We start from the raw sequence: 12,186 nt of genomic DNA, 5'->3' as shown, positions 1-12,186 counted from the left end.
ACTGCCTAAAGAATTTGACATGGTGGCTCCTTCCTGGAACAGATCTATCATGATGGCTATAAAGATAATGTAGGATGGAGGTTACAATAGGAAAGGCACCAACAAGCCCCTCTTATCAGAGGTTGTGTCTCTCTGGCCACATTCTCTGGATGGCCCTGCGAGGAGTTGCCAGACAATCATTTACATTTATAAGGGAAATCTCCATTTGTAAAGGTATCTCCCTCTCTGTTTTGGGAAGAGGGGGGGATGGCCTCATTTCCAGAGGTTTATCAATGTGGAAGGTGAGGCCTTAAATCTGCATAATAACCTTACTCTTGTTTACTGTGCTTTAGTGGTAATCTCCTGTAACGTACTCCCCCCACCTCCAAAATCCTCCTTTGTCATTGGCTGAACATGGTATTTAAGACGAGAATTTCTGCTATTGTGTTGAGAAACGCAGCGTCCCTGCTTTCTCCCATGTATACATGTTATTATTTTCTCCTGCTAACCTGTCTTGTTGATTATTTGGCCAGCCATAAGAACCTTAAGGAAAAGGGCAGAGGGGGATTCTCCCTCTTCCCCGACAGTGCGATGTGATAATGCCTGTGGAACGGACGGCATATACTTTCCTTGAACTAAATTATGAAACGGCACTATAGGATTTCAATTAACGTATTCTTTTCTCTCAAAGACATCTTATTTCCTTTTTCTTACACCATATCCTTGGAACTTAACCAGTTCCATTTAAATATAAGAAAACTAAGGTAGAAAAGTTCAATAATTTGCCTAGGTTCATAAAGAGTGATTGCAGAATTTAAAATAATAGAGTTGTAGAATCGTAAAGGAACTTGAAGAGACCAACCCTGTTTCTGGTCAAACCTCCTCACTTCAGTGAGGGAGAAAATTCAAGTCTAGATAGTAACAGAGCCAGAAGAGAAACTAGGTTGCCCAATTGCTGGTCCAGGACTCGACTCTACCTTACTGACTCACTCAGAGCTTGGAGTTTTTGTATTCATCTAATTTAGCTGAAGGCAGCAAGCATAGCCCTATGAAACAACTCAGGAATACTTAAAGGAACCTGCCATCAAGTGTAAGTGAGAATAGTATAAGGAAGACCTGGTGAAGGAACAGTCAGGGAGGAAAATATTCATTATGGGATTTGAGTCAAAATTTGGAGGATGAGAGGAGTGATGGTATTTCAAGTGTGAGGACGAGCAAATGTACATACTCATATGGGAGAGTGAGAAAATTGCTGGAGAGCAGGAATGGGGTTAGAAAACAGAATCTACTTGGCTCAGAGAATCCTTGTTGGGGAGTAAGTAGATTGCCGCTAGGTAAGGAAGGAACTGGGAGGCAGAGGAAGAACAGAAAAGGGAAGGCATTCGCAGGGTCTTATTAGGCATAGTTGGTAGAGAGTTGAGGGTCCACCGGACTCTAGGGACCAAATGTAAGCTTTATGAGAGCAATAATTACCTTTTATCTGTTTTTTTCACTCAGTGCCTAGAAGAGTGCCTAGTACATAGTAAACAGTAAATATTTGTTGAATGAACTAATAAATGAATGAATGAGTAAAAATATGGGCACCAACAAGATTGAAAGTCTAGACCAAAGGAATAATGTGATAGAAACAGTGTTCAAGGAAGAATATTTTTTTTAAATGTGTAATGGATGGTCTCAATACATAAAGGAACAGAGACAAATCTATCAATATGGAATGACATGATGAAGACTTGAATAAGAACCACAATCACAGGAAGAAAAAAGACATAGGTCGGAAGGAAAATGAATGGAGGGAAAAGGATATAATATAGAGTTGGATCTGAAAGCACAAGGATACCTCTTACGAGCCAATGGAATGCAAAGGGAAACTTCAAAATCATTTGGGTTCAAACAAGTTTTTTTTTTCATTAAAAATGGACACCTGTGAAATTAAGTACTAATGTTTTTGTATTTTGAAATATAAAAATGGCTTCAGAATCCCTTAAAAAACAATGAACCAATTGTAATTTTTTAGTGTAATATGTTATAGCTTAGGCAAACACAGGGCTGTTTTCCCAGGTATCTTTAGAACTATTTTTTAATTGTGGTGACTTTTCACTATAAAATAATGCCAATGGAGGAACTGACTAGATGCACAACGCAGGCTTGTAAGTGTCATTAATGGTTCTGTATCTAACTCTTCCAGTGTTTATCTATCCTATTTCATAACCATCTCAAATTACTACTCTACTGTACCTCTCTCAACTGAACTCTGCCATTCAGTATGAATTGACTGATACCCTTATTTCAACCAAGTGTCAGGAAATAAACTGAATCGCTTTGAGGTGAAGAATTAATTCTTTGCTTTTTATAAGTGAGTGTTTATAACACATCCTGTGTTATTAGAGAGGCCTATTTTAAAGCCAAAACCATGGATCTGGATATTTAAATTCTAGAATTGCAGCACCTTAGGTAAGCTAAGGTAACTGTTTTCTACTTGATTAACGACAGCAAGAATTAAACTGCAGTAGTTGGCATATGGGAAATTGCTGAGAATGAAGAGCCCATATTTTGGCTGACATGCTGTTTGCTGCTTTCAATTCTCCTTTTATTTCATCAAGTTCACATGAAGGAGAGAAAAGGCACTGAGTGATGTTCAGAACAGTTATAGCACAATTCTTTTTCTTTCCTGCAAAAAAGGGTAACTTTATTTTCTTTACTTTATCTACCAGTATCTTTTCCATCTCACATGTTTCATTCCTTTTTAATGACAGATGCTATGAAAGTGGCCTTCGTCATTACATGTACTGACCTCTCTCAGAGTTTAAGCTACAGAAAGCGAATGGAGCCTGTCTATCTGCGAAAATGCCATTGCCCATTGTTGCCCCCAACTCATCATCGACACATCGATACAGAATTCATGGACCAAATAGGGAGATAAAAATGAGAGTCTTGAAAGCTGGGGTGCAAACTTGGGGGGAAAACCTTATAAATAGAAATAAGTCCTTTCCCACTTCTAGAAATCTGCTTCTCTATTTCATCCTTTCGCTTATTATGTATTTATGTGTAAAAGTTAGGTGAGTCTTACCTTCTTCTTCTTCCTTTATACTCTATGGTATAATATGATGGTTAAAAGCTCAGACTCTGGAGGCAGACTCCCTGTGTTCAGATCTTGGATCTGCCACTTACTAAGCGACATTGGGAAAGTTATTTAGCCTCTCCGTACCTCACTTTCTTCAAACGCAAAGACAGAAGAATAATAGAATCTATCTCTTCGGACTGCTGGGAGCATCAAATGGGTCAAGACACATAAAGTGCCCATGACACTGCACGGTATGTGATGCACCACGTGTTAGTTGCTATCGTTATTATTATTTCATATTAAGTGTAGATTTTTACAAGAGTGCTTTTGAATTAATAAATTTCAGTTACATTTTTTCCTCATTACAGAAGTAAATATGCTATATGTCAAAAGTGTGAACAATTTAGAAGAACTATAAAGAAGAATATTCTGTAATCTTATGACCTAGAGGTAGTAACTACTTCCAATGTTTAATGCATTCCCTCATGACTATTACGAAGTCCATTCACCCTCTTCTACCTCCCTCCACTACTGTCCCTCCTCTAGACACAGAAGAAAGCATAAGATATTTTTATAAAGACAAGTGAATTAGGAAAAGCAACTGATTAGAACACAGGAAGCCTGACTTCCACTCCCTGTACTTCTTATGTCATTTAGGTGACACGGGGCATTTTGCTTACTATCTCTGCTCTTTATCACCGAACTACTGCAAAATGGGTACAGCAAGAGCTTCACTCCGCCCTCCTTACAAAAATGCTGAGACGCATCCATTAACTTCTCAAGAGAAAGCTGATACACAGAAAGGGGCAATGTATAAAATAGGGGAGTAGAGAACAACTAAAGGCTTAGTCTACAGAGGATGTGGTGACAAAATCTCAGAAGAAGCAAAAGACAGAAAGTTCCTCTAATCTCTCCTTAGCTGCAGGAGCTATGGAGAGGTCTCCTCTCCACTGTTAATTATAATGTGTTATGGCATTTAAAGAATGTCCTCTGTTATGCATTTAGAGTCATGTCAAAGAAAGAATTCCATGATAAACATACGTTAATTTGATCACTTTTTGCATAACCCTGTGATAAGCCAAGAGAGAGTTCTGTGAAATTAGGATAGCTGTGTTCTTCATTTAAATTCACTCTAAGGTCTTAATATACATGTCTCTCGTGGTTATAAAACATCACCATTTTAACCTAATCTGAACCCTCAAGTATCATCTTCATACCAAGCAAATGAAGGATTCATTTATTCAAAATGAAATGAATCATTCTGAAATTGGATGATTTACATAGACATATGAGATATTAGCTACCTGTGCTAGGAAAATGAGGGGAATTTTGCCATTTTAACTCATTTCCAGTTTTTTTGCCCCTGATCGTTTTCCTACCTAATGTTGAGAGACTTTTTCCGCAGCTCACTCCACTTGAAGTTCATGTTATCCAAACGTCTCTGTAACAGGACCGCATCTTCAGAACCTTCCAGGGATCTCAGGATTTTTTGGCCATTTTCATCCAGGTTGTGATAGATGTCTGTATGAGCTTCAATTTCTCCTTGGAGGTCCTACAGGGCAGCAGGAAGAAGAATATGTGCAAAATTACCAAACAAAAGAGACCAGCTATGATTGTGAATTTGGAGAGCTGTAAAAAATAAACTATTAGTTCAAAAGACATTTCAATTAGGCCAATAACAAGAAGATGCACCTCCAGCTCACTTTTCTTGGTGTATTATCTCTTCAGGTTATTATGTAGATTGAAAATGGGCATCTTATTAGGTACAATAAATTTATTTCTTGACATTATGAATTGGAACATAATATATTTATAACTTTAAAAATTTCATAAGTCATATCTTCTAGTCCATGGACAAAATATATTGTTTTATAGAAGTGATATGAAATAAAATTCCATGATAAAGTGCACCCCGGTGCCAATCATTCCATTACACTATGGGTTAAGTCATATTTTCCATGCACATAGTAATCTGTAGAGTTGACTCTGACCACAAAAGCACGGAGAGACTAATAAACAACGCTGTACTTGGTCCATAGCACCAGCACATTAATGGGATTCTATCACGGGAGAACATCTTCTTGACAATACACATTAAGTTCACCTTGGTATTACAGCATCATACACTTATTACAGCATCATACATTTATTAGTAAGATTTCCCATTTAAAATACCATCGTATTTTTAGGCTTGACAAGTGGAAAGTCCCTAGGACCTTGATAAGAGTTATGATAAGAGGTTATGCATTCAACCTCATTTGTACATACACAGATCAAGAAAATCATCATAGTAGAAGAATCTGACCTTTACATGGTATGTCTTCCTGTGTAACATTTTCAGCTTGAATCGGGGACTACAGCACTGATCCTGTTGCATAGCAATCCTGAGAAAACCCAGCGACTGAAAGAGCCTTGCTTTAAAATGCCAACTTTGCTTACATTCTGTTGACAGAATGAATTTCGGAGCACAGGCCTCACCAGTCAATAATAATAAACAGCCACTTTGTACTCCTCACTAAACGGTAGCCAGCCCTGTGAATGTGGGAGGAACCTCAAAGAGAGGAGGCCTGGAATATGCAACTGACAGTTTATATTAAACAGCCAACTTTTCTTATCATTTTGCCATTATAAGCCAGAGACATTATAAATTCATTTTATATATGTGTTTCCCTCCTTGTTCCCAGCAGAACAGTCAAAGCCAAAGGAACATTCCTTAGAGAGCTGCCGGGTACCAGCATTCCTTCCTGCCTACACAATGAATGGAGGCTTTGTACATTATCTGACTTGCTTTTCGAGATTTGTATGCTTCTGTTCAACAAGTTTAAAAATTCATTCTGAAGCTCCGAACAATTGGATTGATCTGTGCAACCATAAAAGTTTTTTTTTTCTCTCTCTTTCTAAAATTGAATTAAATTATTCTCCTAAAGTTAGGAGGAAGAGTGGCAGCAATAACATGTTAGAAATTCTAAAGAACTGGCCTGTGTTTTCAGTCACAGCCTCTTAGATGCAAAATTTTGAATGTTTCAGAAGTAAGGTAGATGGACAATTAATGTATCCTGTCACAATTTTTGGCAGCCAGAGTATCACTGATGGACTTTAAAGAGAATTCTGTCCCGTTCTCTTTGACTGGAAGACAGGAGGGGGAATATGGGTAGAACTGCATCCAAAATCGAAAGAATGAAAATACTAAAACAGATCAAGTAGCATCTATCTCTATCCCATCGCAAACTGGCTTGTTCTGGAAGGAAATAGCATGATTTTGAAACCAGACTATGTGGTGGAAAACTAGTATTGGGCTTCTTGACGAATGGAGTTTGACCAAATATGCATCCATTTTATGTTTGTGCATCTACACGGAAAAACATACACTGCTGAATTTGCCACTCTTTCAGCAAAAGAGAAGAATGAGGTTAATTTATCTAAATAATTCAGGACTAAAAACCAAACAGATCAAAGTTATCCAGATAATTCCCTCACGTCTCTCTTTTACTTTACTTTTCTTCTTATTGTATTTGATTTGTATGCGACTTAAAACTTCACCTCACAGTACATACTTAGGGGATTAAAACCAAACCTTTAGTTGTTCAAGCAAGTAAGATATTTTGACTAATACAATCAGATTTCTATATTAACATGCATATAAATTACAGTACACTTGAATTTTTATATGCTGCATTTACAGCAGAGACCCAGGCTCAATCAATAGTTCCTTAAGATTATGTATATCATGAAGTCATCAACACCTTGTTGAATAAATGAGAGGTGTCCTGAAGCATAAATAGGATGTTGATTCATGAATTCGCTAATTTTCATCTTTGCTATTTACATTACACTGTATATAAACATTTTTGTTGTATCATCAAGAAAGAAATGAATATAAAATCAATAAACCAGTATTTATTGAGGAGTCATTATTTGTAGTCTTAGCACCGTGGGAAATATAAGAGGAATGCAAGAGACAGTTACGTCTTTACTTCTCCTAAAATCTAGTGGGCACTTTTTATTGAATTCATCCATATTACCAACTAATATTAATGAGAATTCCCTGCCAAACCTCATAGATACTGGGATTAAAACTTCTCCCCTTGGAAAATCAGAAGTGGCTGAAGTAGTCTTAGAATCGGCAGGAAGGTAACTCATCTCAGTACTACTTGTCTAGGTCCTGGTTGTGGTTTAGAGCAACAAATGACACATGGAGATTAAAGGGCTTTACAGTTTACAAAGCACTTACAAATGTATTGCTTTAATTATTCTTTCTCCTGGCCCTGTGAAGTACATAATATTTTGTTTTACAGGTGAGAGCAGTGAGGCTCAGAGATGTTTAACTGACTTGCCTAAAGTCACATATCTAGTAAGTGTTAGAACTGGGCAATGGATCCGGGTCTTTTGACTCTAGAAGATCTTGGGCTTTCTCCACACGCCGCTAACTCTAAGCATTGGCTGTAACAGAGAGTAGTTATTGAAGCTGAACAACGCTACTACTAACAAGGGGGAAAAAAACAACTGTTGAGGAGAAAGCACACGGAAAGACAGCATTACTGATTTTAATAAAAAATTTATCCACATGGATTGATTTGTTCTGAATGAAAAATGGAATCCTGACTACGCTTTTCACTTCTCATTTTGCAATTGGGCAGCCGGGACCAAAAATTGTTTGCACTGAAAAGGTCTCCTTACTAGAAAATATCCCTGCTGCCAGAACAGAAATTCTCCCATCAGTAACTCATTCCTTTGTCTACAAGAGCCATGTAAACATTACACTAAGTAATGACTTGATGCATCAGCATAAAAGTAGTTTGGCCATGTTCCTTTGAGATGGCAGGCTGGTAGGGAATCTGTCAAGCTACGGGTCTCAGGTAAGTTGCTCTAAAATGGAGGTGAGGAACACAAGGCTTTCTTTAGGAGGTTGGCATGCTGTAGTGGAGATTTTTCAGTGCAAGTAAACAGCATGAGTCCCAGGTGGGAGGACATCTACTGAGCAGGTAGGAAGGAACACACTCACATTTGCATAAAATGACCATGACAGCATTTATCTTAAGATTAACCTTAGAATCAGAGGCCACAGAAAAGCAGGAGGTTGGTATGGAGAAGTAAGAGGAGTTCTCAGAGGATAGCCAATCTGGATGAAAATTAATTTTCACAGATATTTTTAAGTAGTTTTATTTCACTTCTGACAACTAGAAAAGATCACTCAAGCCTTAGTCTGCATTCAGTGTACGCCCTCTAATGTTTCTCTTCTTTTTGTGATTGTGTTCTTTAGGAAGAACAAGAATGAATGAGCAGAAAAAAAAAGTATTTGTTATATAACAACAGAGACAATAGCAGTAGCAGAAACAGCAAAAAAAATATATGAGACTTATGGCACACCAGACATTGTCCAAAGCACTGCGTATACATGAGCTCATTTAATCCTCTCAGTAACCCTCTAGGGTAGGCATTATTATTATTTTCATTTTATATACAAGAGGACGAAATTACAGAATGGTTAAGTAAAAATGCCCAAGGTCACACAGCTAATTAAACCATGTGGCCAGATTTCAAACCCAGGCAGTTGCACTCCAAGGACTGTGCTCTTAACCACTAGGCTATATTACCTCTGAGTTTTTTCCTTTTAATTTTAAAACTTTCCCTTTCAATAATACTCCTGCCCAAATTTCAGCAAATCTAGAATTGCCATTAGACAATGCAGAATAATGTTTTCTGTATTCAGAGTAATTTTATGGTCTTGTTAAAATGGAGACTGTTCAACAGATCTGAAGCAGTGGACAGAGATACATCCAATACAACAAGAGAGAACAGAAAATAATTGAGAAAATGGATGCAAACGGAAAAGGAATATGAAGCCCTCCCCCAAAAGACACATAGCCTAAATTTCTGTAAAATTATGGAGCAAATTTCAGCTGTGAATGTCCAGAAAGTTCATATATGAGGCAAGCAATATAGTCACAGTGTGGTGGTTTTAGGAGTAGGGAGTATCTTGTTTCCTGGAGAGCTTGTTCAAATCTCACACTTCCTTCTTTGCTGAGAGTCTAGCCTACTTCTGTCGTTAAGTCCCCTTTCTCAGCCTCCAGGGAAAACTAATGGCAAAGTGCAGTTAACTGGACATAATTTGAGCCTCCCCCTTCTCTTTCCCTTATTAGCTGCATAACTTTTTAATCTCTTTGGCTTCACTAAATATTAAATAATAATAGCTACCTGCTGGGATGTTTTAAATATTACGTGGAATAATTTTTGTAAAATACTTTGAACAGCGTCCAGAACACAAGAAGCCTTTAATAAGTAATACCTAATGTAAGGGTTTCTCTTATAAGAGAATCGATGTGGAAATCAAGTGATAGAGATAGACTTCATGAAGTCATGGGACTTGGTTTGAGCCATGAATGATGGATGGGACTGAGAGAGGTGGAAGGAAGAGGGTATTCCAAGCAGGAAGAATAGCATGGAAATGGCAGAAAGGTGGGAGTGAGTTAGGTTTATGAGCAGGGACAATGAATTGTACAACCTGATTGGAATGGATGATGCATGTTAAGAAGAAACAGGTGGAATGTGATTGAGGTCCTTAAACTAAGTAGGATCAAGACCTTCTTTCAGAAAGCCACTGAGAAGTTTATGAAGAAAAGTAAAGGACAAAGACAAGATTATTGAATATTAAATTTGTACTATCTCATTCGGCAAGTAGAATGATCCATGGAGTTCATGAGTAATAAGACAACTGGGGAAGAATACGAAAAGTTACAAAAGTTTCACTAGAAGAAAAATAAAGAAGGGAGGTGCCAAGAATTAGTTAGTGCTATACACTTTTTCTTTTATTATCCAAACAAACGGTTATGATACTATTCCAAAACATCATGGATAAGAGTATCCACATATATTCTTTCCTATGTATATGGAATTATTTGTCTCTAAAAAAGAACTTGGCAAATGATAACCTCCATATCTTGAATGTAACTGAGAAGTAGGCAAAAACCAAAACAAACAAAAAGATGAAGAATGGATAAAAATATGTAACCAAATCTCCCTACAAAATTCATTACAGACACACTGTCTATAATCTTTTCTGGAAGCAATTAGTATGTGAATAATGATAAGGCCATTAGTTCCTCTTTACTGATAATTTTTACCTAATTCAAATAAGCTTGAAAGGAAAAAAAGTGATGATCTGATCTCCAAGAATTTAAAAGGTCAGAAACAGAAGATCCAAAGTAGGAGATAAGTTATCCTTGAGGGCTAAACTCAGAGTGGCAAGAAGTGACACCTGACAGAGAACCAGAAAGGTGTAAAAGGAGCCGCAGGCACGCATAGTTGACCAAGGTCACACAGTGTGGAAACTAACAGCCCTACATTTATTATTAGCCCTTGAAGGCATCATCAAGCTTTAAAGGGAAGCAAAATAATTAATGCTAATGATGATGATCCTGAACTAGTTTGAAAAAGCAGATTTACGTTCAGTAAACTTGATTTAAGAAGGAAGCAGTATATGTAAAACTCTTTAAATGGATTTACCCAACATAGTTATCCTGAAATGTGTGGATGCTTTAAAGAAGTTAAACAAAACAGAAATAAACATACAAAATTAAACTCCCTTAGCTTGATTATCCAAAATGACTTGTTAAACATGGGCTCTAAATACTTGAGGTTTTGGAGTACACACACACACAAACACACACACACACACACACACACACACACATTCCATTATGAGAACAGAAATTGAGAGTAAATCTTTAGAAACGTTTATAGCAATCTAAAAATAAAAAGCATGGGCTTCCATTTTGTGTGTCTGGTTTTTGTAATTTTTAAAAGTAATTCATTTTTATTGCATGTTACAAAAGTATCAGTCTGTTAAGGATTGGAAATTAAAACTAGCAAAACAAAACAGAATTAACCTTCCTAATGGATTTTTTGAGAAGCATCCATATAAAGGAATGGGACTCACAATCTTGACCTTATAAGGACTCTAATCTAACCACTAGAGGTTTCTAACTTGCTCAGGAAATGCAGTTGGGTACAGATTCACAGTTGGGTGTGACTATTTTTTTCGACTCTATATGTGGCCACTGCAATACTTTTAAAAGCGGCAAAGTTGTCATCCCAAGAGAAACAAGAGTTAATTTGAGGACCGCCATTTGGCTTGGAGCCTGGTTGCCCGAGGTAGATAAGGAGTGTGTTTTCAGGTCCACTGCATCGCAATGCATCTTAAACGAGCAGCTACGGATTTAGGAGACCATAGGCTTTGCTTTAAAAATGGCTGTTATTAAGGTCCTCAGAGACTATTATCCTGCAGGGCTTGTTGTCTTTACTTTCATATCTCATTCGAAAATTCTCACACTTAAGCACTAGAACATTGGAGAGAAGGGATATGCTCTCCTGCCTCAGTACATTCCCAGGTGCAAAGCTTTATTTCAAAATCTAATCTTTAAAAATGCCTGGCCTAGGGTGGATTATCCCAGAGGAAACTGAGCAAAATCCCATTTGTCAGACCGCCTTAGGCAATCCCAAACTCTGGGAAGCAACGCGTGATGCTTTTTCCCCTTGTCTGACCCTCTGGTTTATTCTATTCTCAAAATTACTTCTTAAAATTGAAGAGTTCGTTTCAGATATACAAGGTTGGAAGTAAGATAGGAAGTATCTTTTCTCTTCTGCATCTTATTTTTCCTAGTTTCTTTTTATTCTGTCACAGTGCAAAAGTGTTCTGCATATTTATTCATCACACAAACATGCATTAAGTGCCTACTGTATGTCCAAGATTTCACTAGTTGCTATGGGAACACATATAATGTAAGAAAGATGTAGTTCTGGCCCTTAAGTTGATTCATTCTTTCCTTCGTTCCTTCGTTCGTTCGTTCCTTCCTTCCTTCCTTCCCCCCTCATTTTCCTCTCTTTCCTTCCTTCCTTTCTTCCTCTCCCCCAACCCCTTTCTTTACTTCCTTCCACTGATATTTAACATATTAGCATCCAAGTCTGCAGTGGTAAAAAAAAAAACAAAACACAAACTTCTGCCCTCCTGACATTCACAGCATAATAGGATAAACAGAGAGAAATAGGACAAACAGGGGAGAAATATGGTAAACAGATAAACAAATGTTCAATAAAATAAGAAAATGCTCTGAAGGTAACAAATGGGGGGCTATGGTGAGAATAATGGT

At 37.4% G+C, this 12,186-nt stretch overlaps 1 protein-coding gene across 4 annotated transcripts in view; it reads right to left on the bottom strand.

The window, feature by feature from the left end:
• Positions 1-12,186, bottom strand: part of LOC101392552 (dystrophin) — a 760,070-nt gene that overhangs the window by 362,702 nt on the left and 385,182 nt on the right. For all 4 annotated transcript variants that reach the window (XM_004435057.3, XM_087426760.1, XM_087426761.1 and 1 more), the window contains exon 11: positions 4,420-4,592. In XM_004435057.3, the coding sequence (XP_004435114.2) occupies positions 4,420-4,592 (173 nt within the window). The remainder of the gene's footprint in view (positions 1-4,419; positions 4,593-12,186) is intronic.

This window comes from Ceratotherium simum, chromosome X, assembly GCF_057802395.1.
Source record: "Ceratotherium simum simum isolate JZ-2026a chromosome X, ASM5780239v1, whole genome shotgun sequence".
Classification (NCBI taxonomy): Eukaryota; Metazoa; Chordata; class Mammalia; order Perissodactyla; family Rhinocerotidae; genus Ceratotherium; species Ceratotherium simum.
The sequence above is the reverse complement of the archived record's forward strand: the minus strand, read 5'-3'. Positions and strand labels throughout refer to the sequence as shown.